General features: G+C 63.7%; 3 protein-coding genes across 5 annotated transcripts in view; 1 reads left to right on the forward strand and 2 right to left on the reverse strand.

Annotated features, from left to right (window-relative positions):
* Window positions 1–1,732: 1,732 nt before the first annotated feature.
* Window positions 1,733–10,199, reverse strand: TEPSIN (TEPSIN adaptor related protein complex 4 accessory protein). The gene is made up of 13 exons (XM_055331622.1): window positions 10,063–10,199; window positions 9,883–9,955; window positions 9,667–9,758; window positions 9,455–9,548; window positions 7,696–7,763; window positions 7,416–7,494; window positions 7,210–7,281; window positions 6,222–6,431; window positions 5,101–5,278; window positions 4,900–5,013; window positions 4,739–4,817; window positions 4,350–4,484; window positions 1,733–3,398 (listed from the first exon to the last, which is right to left on the reverse strand). Exons 1-13 carry the CDS (start codon window positions 10,108–10,110, stop codon window positions 2,850–2,852), a joined length of 1,791 nt encoding a protein of 596 aa, XP_055187597.1. The 5' UTR covers window positions 10,111–10,199; the 3' UTR covers window positions 1,733–2,849.
* Window positions 10,200–10,340: 141 nt separating this feature from the next.
* NDUFAF8 (NADH:ubiquinone oxidoreductase complex assembly factor 8) lies at window positions 10,341–12,522 on the forward strand. 2 transcript variants are annotated; one of them, XR_008665263.1, is made up of 4 exons: window positions 10,341–10,515; window positions 10,642–10,752; window positions 11,086–11,590; window positions 12,219–12,522. XR_008665263.1 is itself a non-coding variant. In XM_055331637.1 (3 exons), exons 1-3 carry the CDS (start codon window positions 10,432–10,434, stop codon window positions 12,246–12,248), a joined length of 225 nt encoding a protein of 74 aa, XP_055187612.1. In that variant the 5' UTR covers window positions 10,353–10,431; the 3' UTR covers window positions 12,249–12,522. The 2 variants fall into 2 exon arrangements, 1 of the variants encoding a protein (XP_055187612.1); XM_055331637.1 differs by lacking the exon at window positions 11,086–11,590 and having other exon boundaries at window positions 10,353–10,515.
* Window positions 12,523–14,373: 1,851 nt separating this feature from the next.
* SLC38A10 (solute carrier family 38 member 10) overlaps window positions 14,374–21,056 on the reverse strand; it is a 39,826-nt gene continuing 33,143 nt past the window's right edge. For both annotated transcript variants that reach the window (XM_055323774.1, XM_055323767.1), the window contains exons 12-16: window positions 20,465–20,632; window positions 19,722–20,177; window positions 19,024–19,170; window positions 16,134–16,295; window positions 14,374–15,911 (exon numbers count right to left, since the gene is read on the reverse strand). In XM_055323774.1, coding sequence (XP_055179749.1) covers window positions 14,860–15,911; window positions 16,134–16,295; window positions 19,024–19,170; window positions 19,722–20,177; window positions 20,465–20,632 — 1,985 coding nt within the window. In that variant the 3' untranslated portion in view covers window positions 14,374–14,859. The remainder of the gene's footprint in view (window positions 15,912–16,133; window positions 16,296–19,023; window positions 19,171–19,721; window positions 20,178–20,464; window positions 20,633–21,056) is intronic.

The raw sequence follows: 21,056 nt of genomic DNA on the forward strand, positions 1-21,056 counted from the left end.
GGCTTCCAGTACAACGCCGAACAGAAGTGGTTAGAATGGATAGGACTGCCTTGTTCCCAATCAGTCCTACACCATTATGATGTCAGCTCTGGGACCAGGTCAAACAAACGGTCATATTTCTCATATGTGAAGTTTTTTTTTTTTCATGAATGAAATGTTAAATTTCATGTCTCCCGCATTTTCTGCATAAAATGTGATTTTTCAGGGATCCATGGGTGGCTCAGTGGTTTGGCGCCTGTCTTTGGCCCTGGGCACAATCCTGGAGACCCGGGATTGAGTCCCGCATTGGGCTCCCGCCATGGAGCCTGCTTCTCCCTCTGCCTCTCTATGTCTATCATGAATAAATAAATAAATCTTTAAAAAAAAATGTGATTTTTCTTTGTAAATGTGCTAATTTGGTGAATTACGCTGATTGATATTCAGATGTTGAACCAGCCTTATATCCTGGGGATAAACTCCAATTCTTGTGACATATGAACCTTTTTTAAAAAAAAAAATTATTTATTCATGAGAGATACAGAGAGAGGCAGAGACACAGAGGGAGAAGCAGGCTGCCTTGATCCCCAGACCCGGGACCACGCTCTGAGCTGAAGGCAGACACTCAACTGGAGCCACCCAGGTGTCCCACATGTTAACCTTTTAATACGCTGCTGGATTCATTTTGGTAATATTTTTTTGAGAATTAAAACAAAACAAAACAAAACTTAGTTTATCAAGGAGATTGGTCTAGTTGTCTAGACCACGTGCACATGGAACATTCCCCAAGATAGACTATTCTGGGCCATAAAACAAACTTCAACAAAAGTTTCAAATCTTGGAGAATACAACTTAAATTATAGAAAACATGCTCTCACTATATCAGGATTAAAATAGTAAAAACAGAAAAACACACCTTTAACAATCCATCAGATAAAAGGACGTCCCAAGGGTAATTAGAAAATAAAACTATAAAAGGGGCACCAGGATGGCTCAGTAGGTTTATTGTCTGACTCTTGATTTTGGCTCAGGTAGTGATCTCAGGGTCGTGAGACTGAGCACAGAGTTTTGTCCCTCTCCATCTGCTTCTCCTCACTCTGTCTAAAATAAAAATAAAAATAAAATGAAATAAAATAAATAAAACCTTTAAAAAAAATAAAACTATCATAGTCCATGGGATGCAATCTGGTGAAAAACATAGCATTAAGATTTTAACGTTAGAAAAATAATAAAGGTCCCAAACCACTAATCTAAGCTTCCACTTTTAAGAAACTAGAAAAAAAAAAAAGGAAAAAACGAATTCAAAACAGTAGAAAAATAAAGAGCAGATAGCAATGAAATACAAAACATAAAAGCAGTAGAAAAATAAAACCAAAGGCTTAGATCTTTGAAAAAAAAATTAACAAACTTCTAAACAGACTAATCAAGAACAAGTGGAAAAAGTCATCAACCTAAGAAATGAAGGATGGAGCACCATTACAGACCCTACAGACACACAGCTTCTGTGGAATGGACCGGCTCCTTGGAAGACAGATTCCCGATGCTCACGTGGGATGAGATGACCTGAAGAGCCCTGCACCTGCTTGAGAAACTGTTTCATGGTTAAAACCTCACAGTTAATATTAAGGGACCAGCTGGCTCCAGCAGGGAGTTCTCCCCGATATTTACCATCAGGAGGCCTCTAAGTGTGCCCCTTGTTAATGCTGTTTTCACTGAAACACACACACACACACACACACAAAGGCACCAGTGCAGGTCTGTGTGAACACTAGTGTTTACTTAGAACGTGCAGGAGGCGTGAGCCCTGCAGCAGCAGCATCCTTCGGGAGGCCAGCCCGCAGTCTGCAGGAAGCAGCCGCAGCACGGACCACGGCCGCACAGTGACCTGCCCCTGTAGACAGCCCCGCCCCGCCTCAGAGCAGCGATCTGAACTGAAAATAAAGGCCCAAGTCGTGGTTCCCAATCCATGTAAAGCCTGGTTGCTGTGAGGCAGGCACAGGCCTCCAGGGCACCCTTGAGGTCCCCACTGCCAGGCCCTGCCATGAGCCTGCCTGCTGCTACAGGAATTCAAGTCCCAACAGCTAGCCTCTGATAAGAGACACAGGGAAACTGAGGCAGCCTCACGCCCTCCTCTCAGGGTGGTTGGTCACTGCAAACAGTAGCAGCTTGGCAAGGGCCACAGCCGGGGCTCCGTCTCCTCCTGACGTGTCCCCCCACGGAGGAGCTGGGTGCCCACAAGGACCCTGAGCTCTGAGTGAAGAGCCAGACCTCCCGTCCTGCCCCGCCCGGCGTCACGCTGTGCCCTCTGCCCCGTTCTGACCCCTCTGGCTGCAGGGAAACGGGCCTGACAGCGTCTGCAGACAGGACGACCGGCCAGGTGCTGCGCAGGAGGCCCAGCAGTCCAGGTCTCCCAGCGGCCAACCTGAACAAGCAGCTCAGCTCCTGGTTCTGCCTAGAAACCCGCAGGGTCCGCATGGGGCCTGCTCTCCCCCCGCCGGCCTGCTCTCCTTGCACTGCCCCTACGCTACTATGACCCCCACGCCAGAGGGCCCGCCCCGTGAAGGGGTTCATCTTCCCCAGCGGGGGAGTGGGAAACCTGTCTTTGGATTGGGAGCCGACCCGAGGACTCCCTCGCACCATGCCACCTGGCTCCACCTGGCTCCGTCCTATCTGCTGTGCTGAGTGGCCTGCACCTCGTCCTCTGCAAGCAAGGGGAAGACGCCAGACAGAGCAGGGCCGGCCACAGACCCAAGGGGAACCACTGCTTGGTGGGCCGTGGGGGCTGGGTCAGATGGGACAGCACAGAGTCAGGGGTCCTGGGAGCTCCAGGCCGGGGGCCATGAGGACTCCACGTGTGGCCCAGGGTGGCAAGGTCATGAGTTTAGAAATGGGAAAGCTGACGGCTCTGGGCCAGGAGGCTCTCTCGCTGCTGCCTTCTGTGACAACGTCCACGGGGCTTGGGGCGCCTTTTCTGTGGTAGTCCCGGCCCCTACCATGCGGGGACAAGCCACCAGCTCCATTCCAGCGAACAGGGAGCTACAGCTGCCACTGGGCACTGGGCTCTGCAGGCAGCAGCTGGGCCCCGGGCTAGACTCCGGTGTTCCTTTTTGGGGGCCCGCGCCCAACGGGCTCCACTCAGATCCAGCCCCCCGCTCTCTAGAACCCGCCAGCCTGGTCTCAGCCTCCCTGGCGTCCCCAGGGACTGACGGGGGGCAGCTGTCCGGGGGAGGGGGTAGTGCAGAGCCCTCGGGCGAGAAGAGAGTGGAACTCAGAGGCTGCAGGAAGGCTTGGTTCCCGGCAAAAGGCACGGCGTCGGTGAGCAGGTCTGACGGGCCCACGCGGGCAGCAGCGGGGCTGGGTGCAGCGGGCGGCCTGCGGGCAGGGGGCCGTTGTCGGCAGGAAGCTTCAAAGTGCCTCAGGATCTGGACGCAGAAGGAAAGGGGGGTGGCTGAGGGTTCGTGTGCCCTGGGGGCACAGAGACACCCGTCCCCAGCACGGCCACCCACCCAGACCTCCTCCTCCTGTCCTCCCCCGACCTCCTTCAACACCGGCCAAACCCTCTGCGCATGCACGGCCGCACCTGTCGGTAAGCCTGGCTGTGTGACGAGCCGGCTCAGGGAGAGGGTGTCCCTTGTCGGGCACCATGCCAGCGCCAACCCAGACGCTGAAGGAAGGAACGTGCCCTAAACCCTCTGCTCCTTCCCCACTGCTGTGCACAGGGCTTCCTCCCGCTCTCTCATCCCCACAAACACTACTATGACCAGGTCACTGATTCTTCAATGAAGGACAATTTAAAGACAAGCAGCTGAGGATCTGAGTTTTCTGCAGCCACAGTAGAACGGAGATGCCCAGGATGCCACCAGGCAGGAGGTGGGGGGCCCAGCTGCAGGGGGGCTGCCCAGAGGCTCCCTGCCCAGTGAGAGTCAGGAGGCCTGCACACAATTCAGGCACGTTAAAGGGACTCCAGGTGAATGAGACCATTTCCGCCCCCTAGGGGCCGGGGAGGGATCGAAGCGCCTAGCACATACGTGAACTGCGACCCAGAGTGGAGGACAGGAGGGTAAATCCATCTGAGCAAGCACGGAGGGCTTCCCGCAGAAGGCTGCCCGTGAGCTGAGCCAAGGGGTGTGTGTGTGTGTGCAGTGGGGAGCTGCCTGCAGAGCAGAGCTGCTGAGCAGTAAGGCAGCTGAACTGGGAAGTTCAGGAACTGGAAGAGGTGCCACGAACCAGGGACCACAGCTGTCCTAAGGGCACGACCTGTCCCACGCAGCCAGGAGCAGGCATGTACAGGTGCGTCTGGGGAAGGCTGGCCCCAACAGGTGTGGAACTGCTGAGGCACCCCGTCACCCGCTCCTCTGGGCCCCGCTGCCCACCTTGGTGGCCTTGTTGGTCACAGGTCCAGGGCTGCCTGCACTGAGCTCCTGCAGCCGCGGCCGGGTGAGGAGCAAGATGTGCTCCTGGGAGAGCAGGTCGGTGCGCCCCAGGGATGCGATGGCGCCCAGGGCTCTCTGCCAGGGAGACAGGAGGTCAGCAGGGCCCCCCCAGGATGGAGACCCGTCTGACCAGCTCCCTTCCTCCTCTTGGCCCAACTACAGCCCCACGCTGGGGAAGCCCAGGGCAGGCCCCCTGGAATCCTGTGCTTACTCCCCCTGCTGCCCGTCTCCCAGGGCGGAGCCCCCTCTCCCCACGTGAAGAGGTCCCCAGTTCCCCTGCCCACTCCCCCATACCCGCGGCCACCCCCCACTCACAGGCAGGGCCTCACCATTTGCGCACGCTCGCTGGGCCCGTCCAGGTGGCGTGTCAGCAGCTCCAGCACAGCCTCACAGTTGAGCAATCCACACCTGCAGGAAGGGGCAACCAGGAGATGGGGGGCAGGGGGCCAGGGCAGGGGCGGGGAGGGCGGGGAGCGGGCAGGGGACCCACTCTTTGATGAAGTGCTGTGCCTCCTCTCGGCTCAGAAAGGCATGTGGCCCACAGGTCACGGCCTGCACCAGGTTCTGCTCCTGCTGGCAGTCACTCAGTCTCACGGCCTCAACCCTGTGGGGGGCACAGTGGTCAGGGTCGGAGAAAGACCCCTCTGGGTCACACCTCCACCCAGGGAGGGCGCCCAGGGGGCCCACTCACCGCTCCGCCAGGTCGCTGGGCGCCTGGCTGGCCGCAGAGGGGCTGTCACTGCCTGACCGACTGCCAGAGTCCAAGGCCTTGCTCCGGTCACCGCTCTCCTGGGAGGAATTCTGGGAGCTGGAGCTGCTGTCGTGCTCGTCCCAGCCCCCTCCAGCCTGCCCCGGCTGTGGTCTCAGGACTGTGAGGGATGGAACTGGGAGTCAGAGTGGAGCGGGGGGTGGGGGTGGGGGTTCTGACTCGCCTCATGCGCCCCTTCCTGTGGCACCTGGACCAGCTCAGGAAGGCCCTGAGCTCCAGAAAAATGCCTGGTAAGAGGTGACGTGGGACACGCCTGCCCCAGGGCCAGCTCATGAACACACAGCAGTGCCAGGCGCCGAAGGCCAGGTGGGAGGCGGTTCGTGGCAGGAGGTTCAGGGCCACCCGGCCTGGGCAGCAGAGACAGTGCCCGACGGGGCAGGACTCAATCCTCAGTGAGTCCTCGTGTTCTTCCCGCAAGCCAGCCAAGCTCCCAGAAGCTTCTGCCAGAGGCGGAGGTGCAGATCACCCCGACGCCTGTCCCGCCGTCCTTCCTCGCCCTCACCGTGCTCTGTGTTGCACCTGCGCTGCCTACTGCCCCTGCTAGGACACGTGTGCTGTGGAGGCTGGCCCTGGCGTCACTGTGGCCCCAGCTGAACCAGCAGAAACTGAGCTGGGGTCCCGGGTCCATATCTGAACAGGGGGGACCCTCTGGAAGCCCTGCCTGCTTTGGGGCCGTAACACTCGAGCTCCAACTCCAAGCAACTGGTGAGACGCTGGCGGGGTAGCGTCTGTGCGCCACGCACAAGCTTTGTGCGAGAAGGAAACCAGCACAGACCACGGTGAACGTGCACCACGCTGGTGGAGGGCTCTGGCCACGGGAGCATCGCAGAGCATGCCGCCTCTGGGGCCGGGCAGGACAGGACAGCAGGGCTCCCTGACCCCACCCAGGGTGCACCGCCCTCCCCGGCCTCTAGTCAGCTCCCTCCCCAAGCCACACCCTGTGGCCGCTGACACTAAGGGAGTCCCGTCCCTCAGTCTCCGCAGCCTCCTCTGCTCACCCAGACCCTGGCAGGGGGAAGCCAGACCCCCCAGAAGGCTCTTACCGCTTCCTCGGGCACCCAAGAAGCCCCTGGAGAGCGGCTTCCCAGCAGCCGAGCCACCGTGGCTGGCTGAAGGCGTCACGGCGGGCTGGTAGGCATCGCCCCGCGGGAGGGGCCTCTGGGCGCTGGGGCTCTCGGACCCGGGGCGCACGGCGTTGGCCACCACCTCCGCAGCCTTCTGGATGGTGGAGAGGAAGGCTTCGCCCGCAGAGCCTGCGCCACAGGGAGAGGGAGATGGCCTACTTTGGTCGCGTCCCCCGCGCTCTCTTGTGTCTCCCAGAAGGAGGCACTGCTTCCGCTCTGGGCTTGAAAGATGGAGATCTGAACTTAGTTACAGAGCAGAGGCCACGTGGGGGACCGGAGTTCTTCTGGAAGCTTCCCCGGTGGATTCTGCTCCAGGATGCTCCCGGGGCTGATGGAGCCTGGGTGCCCCACAGCTTACAGCAGAGCCAGGCCCCGGGGTCCCCTCGGCCACACGTGGCAGCAGGGAACCTCCTCAGGTGCTCGTCGCAGCATTCGCGATCCAGGTGTGGTTCGTGCCCTTCCCCACCCACGTGCCCTACGAGGACCGAGCACCGTCACCCCACCTCAGGACAAGCCAAGCCTCCGAGCCAGACCCGCTTTAGAAATTAGTGCTCCCTGAGGGCCGGGGGATCAGAGCCGTGACCAGAACGAGTAGCAGCAGGCCACCGAGGCAGGCCGGGCACGCAGAGCCAGCTCTGCACTGCACCTGCCGAGTCACCTGTGGCAGCCAGGCCCAGCGCCCTCCGCCCTTGGGCCCTGGAAGGAGCCCTGTGTGCAAATGAGGCCCAACCTGGCTTCTCCCCTGCTGGCTAAGCAGACCCGCCGCCCGGCCTCGTCCCACAGGCCCCGGCAGAGAAGGTCGAGTGGGCAGGGCACGCCAGCCCGGCCACACCACCCTCCAGGGCTCGGCAGGCCCGAGCTGCCAGGCCCTCGACCCCACGGCTCTGGGAGCCCACGCAGCACTCACCCGTGTGGCCCCGCTCCTTGCTGTAGCCGAAGCCCTGGAGGGCGCCCTGGGGTCTGGACTGCGAGCCCATGCCTGCAGGCAAGTGTGGCCACTCATCCTCAGCCCTGCGCAGAGTGGGACGCCAGCCGAGGACAGCAGGTGGGGAGAAGGGACCCCAGGCCCTCCCGAGGGAACACCCAGCGGCAGGGATGGACACGGTGGCCTACCTGCTGGAAGCAGGCCCCTGGGAGCCTGGGAGGGAGGCGGAGGGGACAGGCTGTCAGAGAACAGTGCGCTCCCCAAGTCCTAGACGAGGAGGAGGGTGCTCAGCACGTGCAGCCGGGCTGCCACCCCCCCATCCCCCTGTCCCCAGGGTTCTCAGAGGCCAGGCTGGGCAGGGCGGGGCGGGGGGGAGCTGGTCCCACAGCAGGAACAGAGCCAGGGTCCCAGGCGGTGGGAGAACAAAGGCCCAGTGCTGCCCTAGAGCCGACCTGAGTCCCGACTCACCTGGGCGGCCGCCCGCACCTTCTGGTACAAGCTGTTCCCGTGGAGAGGATCCGGGGGCCCTGAGAACGCTGAGGGCAGAGCCAGAGAACCAGCGCTGAGCGGGCGCTGCTGACCGCCGGGGTGACGCTCCAACACTCACATTCCCTGGGAGGTGAGCTGCAGCCCATCCCGGCCGTGGCCAGGCCCCGCAGGGGTCCCTACAACTCTGATCCCCGGCAGGTGGCCCTGGCAGCCCCAGGGTCAGGGTTAGCTCCCTAAAGCACAGGTTGGACCTCAAATCCCCCACATGACGGCACTTCTGGGTCAAAGTCCTTACAGCAGCCATCAGCCCGCGAAAGCTGCCACCTCCCAGAACGCTCTGCCCCGTGGACAAAGCCTGGGGAGCACCCAGAGCCCCTCATCCAGGACGCCCTGCCCCAGGCTGCTTCTAGAGCTGCACCCCCATCCTGGCTCATGGAGGCCGCACCCCTGCAGGCCCCAGCTCCCATGCTCACGCCAGGCCTGCGTGTCGACCTGCAGAGCACTACGAGGGTGCCCCCCTCCCTGACCCCACCGTCTCTCTGAGTTCCTGCAGGGGCAGCCTTACTACCTCGCACCCCCTTCCGCCCGGAGGACACACAGAGGATCTAGTCCAATCCAAAGCCCCACAGAGGTCCTGGGGGGCTGGGCAACAAAAGCCTGCTCTTTATCATGACCCACAAGCTCCACCTCTCGAAGGTCTGCGCTCAAGGTCACAGCAAGGGAGATTCTCCAGAAAGAACGAGCCCACCCTAGGCTCTGTCTCATCCGTCAGAGACGCACCTCTCTTCCCAGCCCCATGGCACTGTGCTGTCTCCACTGCGGCCGGTGGCCCAGGACCCGCAGCAGGGAGCCGAACCTCCAGTGAGTGGGGATGGCACCCCCTCATTCCCATGGGACTCCTGCCCTGGGGCCACCTCCCCACAGCCTGGCACTGTCCCCTGGGCTTGGAGCACGGCAGACGGAGGCTGCGGCCACGTGTTCCTGGGGCGCAGGACTGGGGGACGGCTTGTGTGCAAGTTGGCGGCACAGACACGCCCCGGCCGGCGAAAGTAAGCGAAGCAGGCCTGCTGTTTTTGCACAGGAGTTTTGGGGGGCTCTGGTGACGAGCACGAGCCCCGGTGGACACCGGGGGCAGCGGCCAAGTCTGGGGGCAGGATGCTCCCCGGGGCGCTGAGTGCCCAGCCTCGCCCAGCCCGTCTGTGAAGGGCTGACGGTGGCTTTGGGGCGGGGAGGTGCTGCCTAACGATGGGGGTCCTCCGTGCGCACCAGGTGCCTCCCCGGGGCTCTCACGGGCCCAGCTGGGTGTGCACGGTTCCTGCCTGAACGTGGGCCCTTCCAAGACTCCCCGAGGCCGTGCGGCGGGGCCTGTAGATGCTGCAGCCGGGACTCCGGCCTCCCCTGAGGGAAGGTCTCTAGCCCCGTCCCCCAAGTTCTAGTTAAAGAGAAACAAACAGGACAGCCCCCGGCGTGGGTGGGGTGAGACGGGCGGCTCCCCTGCAGCCCCATGTGTCGCCTTAGACGGCGACAGGCCAGGCCCCCCTGGAGCAAGCTCACAGCGCGCCCTGGCTGGGGCCCTGAGGACACGGAGCATCTCGGGCGGGTCGGGCCTGGGCCGCCCAGGCCGGGCAGGACACACGGGCGGAGAGTGACGGGCCCGACGCAGCAGGGCTGGGGCGCAGCCGGGAGCTGCCAGGAGGGGTCCTGCGGCGGGGGTGGCCCTGCCCTGGGGGTCGGGTACCTGCAGCCTCCTGGATGAAGGCGGGGTTGCGCTTGAGGATGAGCACGGAAGACGAGGAGCCGTGGCCACACAGGTGGAGCAGGATCTTCAGCACCTGGGGGCGGGCAGGTGGGGCAGCCGGCTCGCACCCCGCCCGCCGCGCCCCCGCGCCCCGCCCGCATCCGCCGCCCGCCCGTGGGAGCTGGGCCTGCCCTGCCGCGACGAGGACTCACCTTGAGCTTCACGCGGCCGGAGCCGCTGTGCAGCCGGGTCAGAAGGTACTGCAGGAGGCACTGGCTGCTGCCCGGGGACTCGTGGGAGATGCCTGCGGCCGTGGTTAGGGAAGGGCTGAGCGGGGTCGGCCGCGCCCCCCCCCCCCCGCCGCCCCCGGGCCCCGCCCCGCCCCGCCCCGCCCCGCCCCGCGGGCGAGCGGCGGACGCCAAGGATACGGGCGATCTCCTCGAACAGGTAACCCGGGCACGGGGCGTCGTCATCCGACGTTCCCTTCAGGAGCAGCGGGAGCTGGAGAGGAAACAGGGCCCGGCCCGCGAGGCGTGAGCGCCGCGGGGAGGGGGCCGAGGGCGACGGCAAGAGGCCCCGGCGCGGGCTGAGCGGCCGCCCGCACTCACCCGGTGCAGGAAGCTCAGCCGGTCCCGCAGCGCCGGCGTGGCCGCCATCGTGCCGGTCACCTTCCGGCCCCGCCCGCCGCCGCGGCCCCCCTCCAATCCCCGCGCGCGCCTGGCCCAGCTGGCCAATCGCTCGTGCGGGGCGGGCACACCACGCGAGCCTGAACCAATCCGAAGCCCCACGTCAAAGACAGACACAGCCGCCAGCCACTTGCAGTGCTCCCGGAGCCGGGGCGCCGTTCCGGAAGAGGGGCGGGGCTGGCGGTGGGGTCGGGCTGAGGCCCGGCCAATCAGGGGGCGCACGGAACGCTGGGCGCCGGAAGAGGGCGGGCGCAAGATGGCGGCGCCCACGGGTGCTGGGAGGAGCCGCTCATGTCCGGGAACGGAGCGGTGTGGGGGCGCGTGCGGGGCCGCCTCCGCGCCTTCCCCGGGCGCCTAGCGGCCTGCGGGGCCGAGGTGAGGAGCCGCCGGGCGGGGCGGGGCGGGGCGGGCCCGCGGGACAGGCGGGGCCCGCACGGGCGGGGCGGTGACCGGCGGGCGCGGAGGCCGTCGCGATCCCGGCGCGTCCCGCCCGCCCTCCAGGCCGCGGCCTACGGCAGGTGCGTGCAGGCGTCCACGGCCCCGGGCGGCCGCCTGGCGAAGGACCTCTGTGCGCCGGAGTTCGAGGCTCTGCGGCGCTGCTTCGCCGCCGCGGTAGGTGGGCGCCGCGCCCCCGGGGGACAGTGGGGCGCGGGGGGGCGCGGGGGGGCGGGGCCCGGGCGCCGCGGCACCTGCCGCCTCCTTCCCGCGCGTGCGCTCAGGCCCGCCGCGCCGCCCGACCCCGACGGCGAAGGGCGTTCAGGAGGCCGCTCCCCGGGAAGGGCAGCCCCCGAGCGGCGCTCGCTGGCCCTCTGGCCCCCGCGGGGCTGCTGCTCCGGGGCCGGGACTCAGCCGCGCCGCATCGCGCCCCTTCTGCTGCCGACGCGCAGCCTGCGGAGGTGCAGTGACCGCCTGCCCTGCCCTGCCCTGCCCTGCCCTGCCCCAAAGCGGAGAGTCACGGGTCGCGTGGAGCGCATGGGGTTGGACATGCTGCAGGAACCCGGCGCGCGAGGAGGGGGCCCTGGGCTGGGCCGGGATGCCCGCGGCCCCCTGTGTCCCCCGGAGCTGCTGGTGCAGAGAACGCGACGCGGACAGGGCGGTTGAGCTCGGCGGACTCGGGGACCTCAGGCCGACCGTCCCCCGACGTTCCGGGATCATCCCGAGCGGGTACCTGTGCCTTGGCCGCTTGTCCGGGAGAGGACGGTGCGAGGCTCCCTTCCCGGGGGCTCGGAGATCTTGCACCTCCCCGGGGACGCTCGGGCCTGGTCCTGCCGCCAGCCAGCACCGCCCCCCCCCTCGCCAGCCTCGCATATGACGTGGTCCGTGCAGCCAGGCACACCTGTCCCCTGCGCTTCCTCCCCGGTTCTGCGGTCTTCCCCGGGGGACTCTCCGCTCTGCGGCTGCGGCTTGGAAGAAGCTCCGTGGAAGGACCAGACACGTTCCCTACACACAGGTCTCTCCGTGGCACCTTTTGTGGGGAGGGCCCACCTGTTGCAGGCGCCCGTGTGCTCCTTTGCCGTGGTCGCCTACAGACGCTCCCACGGCGCGCCCTAAGCTTGGGGGCTCTTTCCCACGCCTCCATCACGGAAGATGACCCGCTGCGAGCTGGGGGACCTGACGTTCAGGACGAGGGTGCTTGAGTGTTTGTCACCACGAGGAAACGCACCGATGAGCACCTTTTTGCCCAGTCTGCTGCAGTCCCCAGCCCTGCACAGAGCTGCCTGAGGAGGCAGAGAGGGTGCTGGGTCCCGTCCAGCTCCGTGCCAGGGAGCCCTGTCTCTGGGCAAGTGTTTCGGCGCTTCACCTCAGCGTTCTCTGTAAGGAGCTCCCGCCGCCTCGTGAGCACTGAGCGCGCTGTGTTGGGGGGGCCTGCACGGGGCCTGGTCCAGGGCGGCGTGGCTTGGGGGCCTTGGCCTGCGGCAGCTCCGAGCACCTGAGCCTCCAGCCACGCGGCCGTGCCGGCGCCCGCAGCCCGGCTCTCTGGAAGATGTTTGCTGCCGGACGGCGTTTGGTGGGATGGTTTTCTTGTTTTATGGTCTCCTCTAACTTAACCTGTTCACACCAAATTCTTTATTTTCTAGGCCAGAAAGACCCTGAGGGGAGGCCTTTAGGATGGACGAGCAAGCACTGCACTTGTTTGCTGCCCCAGGGAGCAGAGCCGGGCGCCTGGTGCTGACGGCCGCCAAGGGCAAACGTCCAAAACGTCTGACACTTTTAGAGCTAGAAGGACTGCAGGCGCGTCGGGGAAGTGGTGGGCGAGCGGGCGTGGGTTTTTCTGCCTCGCGTGTGAGGCTTTGGGTTAGAGTAAGATGCTGAAGCGATAATAAAGACCACGGCAGACCACGTGAGAGCTGTCCTGTTGGACGCGGCTGTGGGAACACGCTGCTCAGGAGTCTCACTTTCTCAAGAATTCTTACCCCAAATGCCTTATTTGAGCCTAACGGAGCCGCCAGATGTAGCTGCCAGTTTACAGACGTGCCAAAGATAAAAGCACAGCCACACCAGAGAAGGGAGAGGTGCCCTCGAGGGACGGTTGGGCTTAGGAAGCCAGGGCAGTGCGGGGTGCCTGCCTTTCTGAGGCCCCCCAGGGTCAGAGCCTAAGCCCTCCTGGCTTTCCTTGCCCCGCCCCTGACCTGGGAATGAAAGTAGGGGTGGCACCGCCCCTGAATGCCTGGCACGGGGCCGGAGCGCCACCTGCTGGATGCCTGGGGACTGTGCTCCAGGAGCCCCTCCTGAGGCACGGAGGTCACCCTGCCCTTGGGCACCACCCAGCCCCTGGCTTGCTGGAGCCAGGCATCCGTGACACTGTGATGCCGGGCTTCTCTGGCCCCTCACGCTCTCCACTCCGCCCTCTGCGGCAGGGTCCGGGGCACACTTCTTGTGAGGAGCCTGCAAGACGCGTTCCACAGGCGTCCTCCTGTGTGTCCCTCCTCTTCGGGCTACACACCAAACTCCCAAGTTTCTTGGCCTTTGTCCTAGTTCTCTGGCATCCCCAAACTCAGTCCATCCTCAAGACCATGTTTATTGGGGGAAATACAAGAGAACTGGTGTCTGGATGCAGCCATTCCTGGAGCTGCATCGTCACATAGAACCCTTCGTCCTCAGGCAGCATCTGAACTCAGGGCTTGCGTGCACCAGGTTTCCATCCTTACTCCTACCCGGCCCTCTGGGCTTGGTGGCCCTGCCCTAGAAAGGGAATCCTCACGAGATCCTACCCCAGTCGCCTGGGGCAGCTCCTACGAGGACAGTCAGTCACTGATGGCCCTGCGGGCTGCTGCTCTGGCTGGACCACTCACTGCACCTGCTGGTCTTGACACCAGTCTTCTGTGGTCACAAAGCAGACTACGGCCCCCAGCCCCTGCCAGCTCCCTGTGGTTCTGGCGAGGAGCCCCACCCACAGGTCCCGGTTCTTCCCTGAGGGACTTCGGGCTGGGGAGGCCGGGAGAGCATGAATGGTAGGGAGACCCCAAGGGTCGGGGGGGCGGGGGGGGGGACAGGGACTGGGTCCCTGCTCTAAGGAAATGACCTCCTGTGGCAGGAGAAAGGCCTTACCTCCAGGAAGACATAAAACTTGGGTTGAGGGAAGACGTCCAGGTAAATACACCTGGGAATAGAATCCCACCCTGAAAACATATGGACACATAGAGTTCCGACCTCAGGGCAGCCTCCAGAAGGTGTTTTCCCACTGAGCGGGGTTTGTCTAGGATAGTCATTAAGCGAAGGCCAGGAAGCAAGGAAGCACCCCAAGACTCACCCCCTTCCTCATGGGCTCCCTGCCAGCGCTGGCGCCGGCCTCAGGAGGAACTCCTCGGGTCTAGTCCTTAGGCTGCCCGAGAACACGGGAACCACAACAAACAGGATTTCAAAGGCGCAGGGGCAGGACGACACCGGAAGCCAGGGCTGGGGCTGCCGAGCCGCGGTGGTCTTCCCGAGGGCCTGGGCACCTCCAGCCAGCGGCCCCTGGCGGCAGGGTCCGGGGCACACACGGCCCTCGGGGGGGCACAGCTGCTGGGCCCTCGGCACGCAGGTGGACAGCCTGCCACGGCCACCCCTGCCCACCGGCTCTCCCGTTCCTTGAAAATACGACACCACAAACGCCACCCGGCTGCCCACAGGGTCTTTCCGGGGCCGTGCCGTGCCCAGTTGCACCCCACCGCCAGTCTGGTCAGCAGACTCCCTGCACGTGGCCACACCGGCTCCTCTCAACACCGGCTTCACTGACCCAACATTGGGATGTTTCTTATTTGTAAAACAACTTTATAGTTTGGGAAAGCACAGGGAGCGCAGAGGGACCGTGACAAGGGCCGAGGCGGCCACGCACTCGGGCAGCTGGCTGACCGAGACGCCGCAGTCCCAGCCCCATGTCCTCCCACGTGGAGCCGTGGCCACCGAGCAGCTGAGCAGAGGCCAAGTTCGTGACAGTTCTCCACACACTCGGAGCACCACGTGAACCACGACTATGTAGAGCAAGAGGCAGTCCGGCGGGCGGTGGGCCTCACGGCAGCCCGTGTCACCTCGGGGCCACGCTCCCCGGCCGGCCGCTGCATCGTCTGAGTCCTGGTGAGCTCGGTCACCCCGGCAAGTTTAAGATGCGGGCTGGCAAAGACACAGGCCGTCCACACCCCTGCCACCGCGGGACCTCTGACTCGGCACCCACGTGGTCCCCGCGTGGTTGGGGGAGGAGACCTGCCGACCAGGAGGACCGTGGCGGCTAGTGGCTACTCAGGACTCCTCCCGGGCCCCGGCCAGCTGCTTCACCTGGCGGCCGTGGACCACCCGCAACGCGCCCCCCGCGGCCTGGTGCAGCTGGGTCTCCAGGGCGCTGCGGAGGTCATTGACCTGCACATCTGGCAGAGGGTTAAAGCTGATGATGACCCTGTCCCTTGGGGCTGGGTCCCCCCCTGCCCCAGGAGCCACATCCCGCCGTCTCCTCCTCAGGTCAGAACCGGCCTGGACTTTCAGGTCTCGGTTGGATTTGGCATGGTCTGGCTTCTGAGCCCCAGGGACAGCTGGTTTGGGCCCAAGGTCAGGGTCCGGCCTCTGCTCAGGCTCTTGGACGGCAGGGTCTACCCCCAGAGCAGGCACACGGTCCCCGCCAACGGCCTCCTTTCTGGCCTCCAGGTGACCGCCCTGCTGCCCAGCCTGGCCCCCGGCAGAAACAGCCCGGTGTGCCAGCTGACCGGTCTCGGCCTGGGCCCCAGGGGCTGCTCCTCCCGACCTGCTGGACAGGCCTGCAGGTCCCCGGTCTCGGCTCACTGGCTGGGGCTTCGCAGGAAGGTCCCCAGTCTCTCTTGCTCCTAAGACCTCTACCTCCTGAACGTTGGCACCAGTGGCTCCCACCTCTTTTCTGGATCGTCTCCTTTCGTGGGAGCCTCTGCCAAGAGTGTCCTGACCCGGTTCCGGGACCTCGGCAGCAACAAACTTCTCTGGGCTCCTGGGCACCTCGGCAGGGCCTGGCTCAGGCACCTGCTCCTGCACGCCAGCGTCGGCGGCTTCGGGCACAGCGCCCTGCCGGCCTTCCCTCGGCTCGGCCTGGACTGCCCGGGGCTCCGTGCGGGCTGCGCCCGGAGGAGCAGCTGGAGCTCTGCCTGCAGCCCCCTCGGGCTCCTCCACCGAGCGCGGGCCGTGTCCCTGGGGCGGCGCAGGGGGATGCCCAGGAGCTCCACGTGCAGGTTCCAAAGGCTGCTGGGGGTGAGGCTCCACTGTCTCCCCATCGTGGGACTCCTGCTCCTTACCTCTGGGGACAGCCACCCCAGGCTCCGGCTGCGCTTCAGCTGCAAACGAAGTAAGTCTCAGTTTAGCCACAGAAATAAGCAGAAGCTACCACCACGGGGACCAGAGAGGGGAACTCGCAACAATCACACACAAATCAAAGCTCTGCCCACAGGACTGCAGGTCCCGGGGCCACAGACCCAGCCACACGGAGCCACCAGGAGCCCCAGCTGGTGATCACACGTCCAGTGACAGCCGCCTTCCCCGACCCGGCCCTGACTTGCCGTCCTCGCCATCCTGCCTCTGCTGATGGATCTCCTTGTGCTGCTCCTCAATCACCGCCAGCAGCTTCTCCTGCTGGTCCAATAGCCGCTTCTGCTGGACCTGCTGCTCTTTGATCACCTGCAACAGGACGGCGTGGTCCAGCAGCTCCGCCCGGCCTGCTTCTGGCGAGGGGAAGGCGCACAGTCAGAGCCTGTCCCGGCCACACAAGCGCAGTGCCGGGCAGACAGTGGTGGGATGCCCGCCCTGGGACGCCCCACGCCTGCACTGGCTCCCGTGGGCCCCACTGCTCAGACTGCCGCCCGCTGGGAATAAATGTTGGGAGAAGCTAGAGAGGAGGTCTGCCACAGTGGGAACGACAGCAGGGTCCTGGGCTAGAGGGTACAACCTACAAACTGCTCTAAAATCAGAATAGCAGCCCTCGGAGAGTTTCCTCCAAGGGGAGAATCTAAGAAACAAACTGTCTTCCTTTCCAGCAGTGACCAGCACTGGGACCTCGATGAGGCAAAGGCCAGCTGCAGATAATACAGGGGTCCTGAGGCTGCTCCTGACCGCCACCCGGGGGGCTGGTGCAGGCTGGCACGGGGGTGGGGGGCAGCGCAGCAGGTGTGCGTCAGCGGCCCCGCCACACTCTCCCCACACCCCTAGCCCAGAACTTGGGCCCAGGAGGAGGCCCTGAGTCTGAGCACCCGGCGCCAGCAGTGTGTGCATGAGGGGGCCCGCCTTTCACTACCAACGCCTCAGCCCTGGGTCAGCTATGTTCCAGGCAGCCATGGCTCGTGTAACTGCTATGACACGTGTGTCCTTAAGGTGACATGAGCGGTTAGGGCAGGTGGGTGGGCAAGTTCACAAGGAGTGGTGAGAGCACACATCCCAGTGAGGCCCCACGTGCTGGGCACACACCAGGGTGACCTGTGACCTGCCACAATAGCACAGTGGTTGGCGTCCCCACCGAGAGGCCCACAGCAAGAACGAGGCACGTGGAGGACGGACCCTGTGAGCACGAGGCCCCTCAGCCAGCCCCAGAGCAGCAGTCCCCACTCCCAGCCCGCTGTCATCCAGATGCCCTCGGGTCACAAAGGTGCCTGCCTCAGAAGGGCCACATCCTGTGGATGGGACCAGGGCTCCACACACAGCCTTTTATATGGGGGACGTTTGCAGCGTCGTCCCCCCAGGGCTCTAGACCAGCCACCGGCCATGAGCCTCACTGTCACCCTGGATACCCATGGCTCGTGGCCATATAATGGTCAACAGTACAGGGACAGCCTCACATGCTGCCACAACTGCCCATCCCCAGGGCAGGTGCTGGAGGGGGGGAAGTGGTGCCTGTCATGTCCAGCCAGAAGCAACGGGTGGGGCAGATGCGAAACAGAGTGGTGACAAGCCATGTCCTCGGGCAGACCACAGCCCACCAGGACCACAGATGGGATGTCAATGCACATGCAGGACACACTAGTACCCGGCCATGCACAGGGCGGAAATTCCACGCAGGCCCCTGTCAGCACATACAGACGGCACCCATCGTCCTCCAGGACCGGGGCACTTATGGAAAGGTGTGAGTTGGGACATTGGGGGGCCCCAACTGACGGGCCGGGGCCAAGCCCGGGGTGGGGGCAGGCTACGTGCGAACACAGGCCTGTGCCTTCGCTGTTCTGGCCTCTTAGATCCCCCCCAAGCAGGCCTTCGATTGGAGCACGCTCATCTGGGTCCGTACCTGCTACTATCTTTTTGATTTCAGCTGCTCATCCCATTGAGAGGCGTACGGAAGAAAGGCAGAGTAGGAAACCGTGAAAATTGTCTTTTCAGAAAGAAAAAAAATCAAAAGAATCAAACAGGTTTAGGTAACAGAGTATAAGGACAGGAATCAGTGAACACAGGGAGGCAACCAGACACGAAGCAACACGTGTGAAACCCCTAGAGCAGCCCCCTAACTCCAGACAACCTCCAGGGTCTCCTGGCTCAGGCCTCTGGCTGTCCCTGGGTTCAGCGGGCAGCCCCGAGCCCAGTGCTCCGGCTGGGAGGCAGCCCAGGGGGGCAGCAGACACATATGTCTCGGGAACAGCCCCCAGTGCTGCTCCACCAAGACCCACGCACCCAGACCCCGGCGGCACAGCAAGAAACACCCTCGCACAGCTCACAGGGGTGGGGCCGCTCCGCAGACAGACTCGGTGATGCGGGAGGCGGGTGGGGTGGTGGTGGGATGGATTCTAACTGGGGAGCAGCTGTGCACAGGCCCCTTGGTCACCAACCAAATGAGGACAGGAGATCAGGAGTCAGGAAGGCTGCCCCCACCCACACTACGGAGGCAGTGCCCACCAGGGCGGGGCCGCGAGGAGGGGGCGGTCATCAAACCAACAGCTGAAGTCACCCCAGAACAGGCACCAAGGTCTGAAGGAGGATTAACTACCGGAGAGATAAGGTGTGACAAGCTTTTGTTTCACAGGACAGGTGCTAGGTCTTCACAGCAGACGGGCACAAACGTCCCCCCAAGCCGAGGGGGCGGATTACACGGGGGCGGAGGTGAGGCGGGCAGGACCAACCACCTGCCCTCCCGACCGGGCCACCGGGAAGGCACATCCTGAAAACAAGCAGCGTCCGGGGGCACGAACACCCCCACTCTGGCGGTGCTGAACACCACTCCTATTAGGAGCAGTGACACAGCTGATTTAAAAGAGCTACAAATGGGAACAGAAAACCATGTGACATGACGACAGATGTTTTTTAAGAGGAAAAAGAGGAGAAAGACAAAACCTATGTGGTGGGGGGCGGTGGGGGGGACAGGGGACAGAGAAGGCACCTGCGGCTCCTTCCCGGTCATGGCTGCGGGGCTGGAAGGAAGGGGCAGATGGCTCCGGGCCCCAGGGAGGATGCGGCAAGAAAGCCAAGCCTTACCCTCCAGCTTGCTGCCAGCGTGGCCTCCGCCCTGGCCTCCTCCGCCCTGGCCTCCTCCGCCCGGGCCCTCCGCGTTCCTCTGCTCTCGCAGCTCTGCCTGAGGCCCGGCCTCGGGGGCCAGCTTCACCGGGAGGGGAGCCTTCCCGCCTGCACACATGGAGATTCGAGAGGTTGGCAAAGAACTCAGAGGAGTGAGGTGGGGAGGCAGAAGGGGGGTAGATGCTTCCTAAAACCACCCTCCTCCCCACCCCCCCACCCGTCAGTTTATATCCGACCCGATGATTACCGGGGAAGTAATAAAAACATATTTAACAATCCCATGGGCTCGTGGCGGTGAGCCAGCGTTAACTACCTTCACCAATTAACATGCGAGAACCGTCCTAGGCGCTTAGACGGCACTTAACAACGTGCTACCTGTCAAGCGCTCCCGCACGTCCCCATGAGCGCCCAGACACATGGGAGCAGCGCGGCACCTGACACTTAGTGGTCCTGCAAACAGTGTGGCAGACACCACGGCAGCTGTCAGGCCACCACCCCCGGCTTCCCCAGCAGCTGCAGCAGGGCCACTGCACTCACATGCTCGCGTGCTGATCTTGGGAGCCGGGGGGAGGGGTCTGAGCGGAAGGAGGAACGATCGATTCCTGCTGCCCCACCTTCCTCCCCCCCAGAGGGGCCTCAGGGGCCCAGATGACACCTACCGGGCTCGCTCTTCTCCGCCAGCCTGCCCACGGCCCCTGCGGCCCGGCCCGGCAGTGGGACTGCGGCGGCTCTCTCCCCTGCGCCGGCTGCCAGAGCATCCGGCCCGTCGGGGGGCAAGGCCTGGGGCCCTGGCTGCAGACCCCTGTCGCCTGGCCCCTGGTCCTCCTTCATGGGCTTGATGGCTGGCTGACCATTTCCTTCTGGAATGTTCTGGGGATCTTCAGGGAGACCTCCTGCTACCTCCAAGACCTGGTCCTGTCTGGGTCGGTCTCTCTCTGACTCTGGCGGAGGAGGTACCATCTGCGCCTTGCCCCCCAAAGCCTTTTCATCCATGTGCTTGGACGGATGCTCACTCTCCTCCGCTTGGTCTTGGTCTTGACCTTCATCCACCACCACCTTGTCGTGAGGGACAGGGGGCTCGTGGCGGTGGGCCTCGCCCACAGGTACCGCCACACCTGGAGGAGACAGACACGTCAGGGAGCCGGCAGGGGAGGCTGGCCCGGCCCTCCTTCCCAGGAGTGTGAACGGAGTCCTGGTGACACGGGCTGGCAAGTGCTACCTCTCCCAGATGGGACTGTTTCCTGAGCACTGAGGCTACTTCTAGAGACTGAGAAAAGGCGCAGCTGCGAGCCAGCTGGAGGGGCCCGGGGGAGGACATGCGTCTGAGCCACAGGAGGAGGCAGGAAGGACCAGAATTTAGGTGGGCCCCTCCCCGGCCCTCCCGCCACACATGCCACCCTACCTTGGCCTGGGCGGTCCAGCTGCGCCTGCTCCTGCTTCTCCTTGGTGCCTTCCCTCTGGGGCACGTTCACGGGGCCCTTAATCTGGGCCTGCTCCATCTCATCTTTGTCATTGGGCAGCTTCGGCTTGTCTCGGCCGTCCTCGGCCACGTCTACGACTGGATTCTGGCCTGCAAGCCCGGCACAGCTAATTGAGCAGGGTTTCCACGTGGTTACACCGCCCGTCAGCATGGGACTGGGCGGTTTTCCCTAGATTGTAGTCACATTTCCTAGTCGAATGGCAGAGCCTAAACAGTTATTTTTTTTTCCTGTTCAATCATTAGCAGCTAAGTACCACAAAAAACTGTCATTTTTCATGTGTATTCATAACAAAAATATGTCAAGATGTAATTTACACCTAACTGGGCGCGGAAAAGGGACGCGCCATGGAGCACCGGCCGCCGCCACCAGATGGCAGCACGAACCCGCATTTGCCACACGATGGGGGCTGCGGCCTGGGGCCAGCATCTGCCCAGGGTCCCCCCTTGGGGACAACCACCCTGCTACACTGCCCCCCCCCCCCACTACAAGCCAGCACCGGGGGCGGTGGGGGTG

Source organism: Nyctereutes procyonoides, unplaced genomic scaffold, assembly GCF_905146905.1.
Source record: "Nyctereutes procyonoides isolate TBG_1078 unplaced genomic scaffold, NYPRO_anot_genome, whole genome shotgun sequence".
Taxonomy (NCBI): domain Eukaryota; kingdom Metazoa; phylum Chordata; class Mammalia; order Carnivora; family Canidae; genus Nyctereutes; species Nyctereutes procyonoides.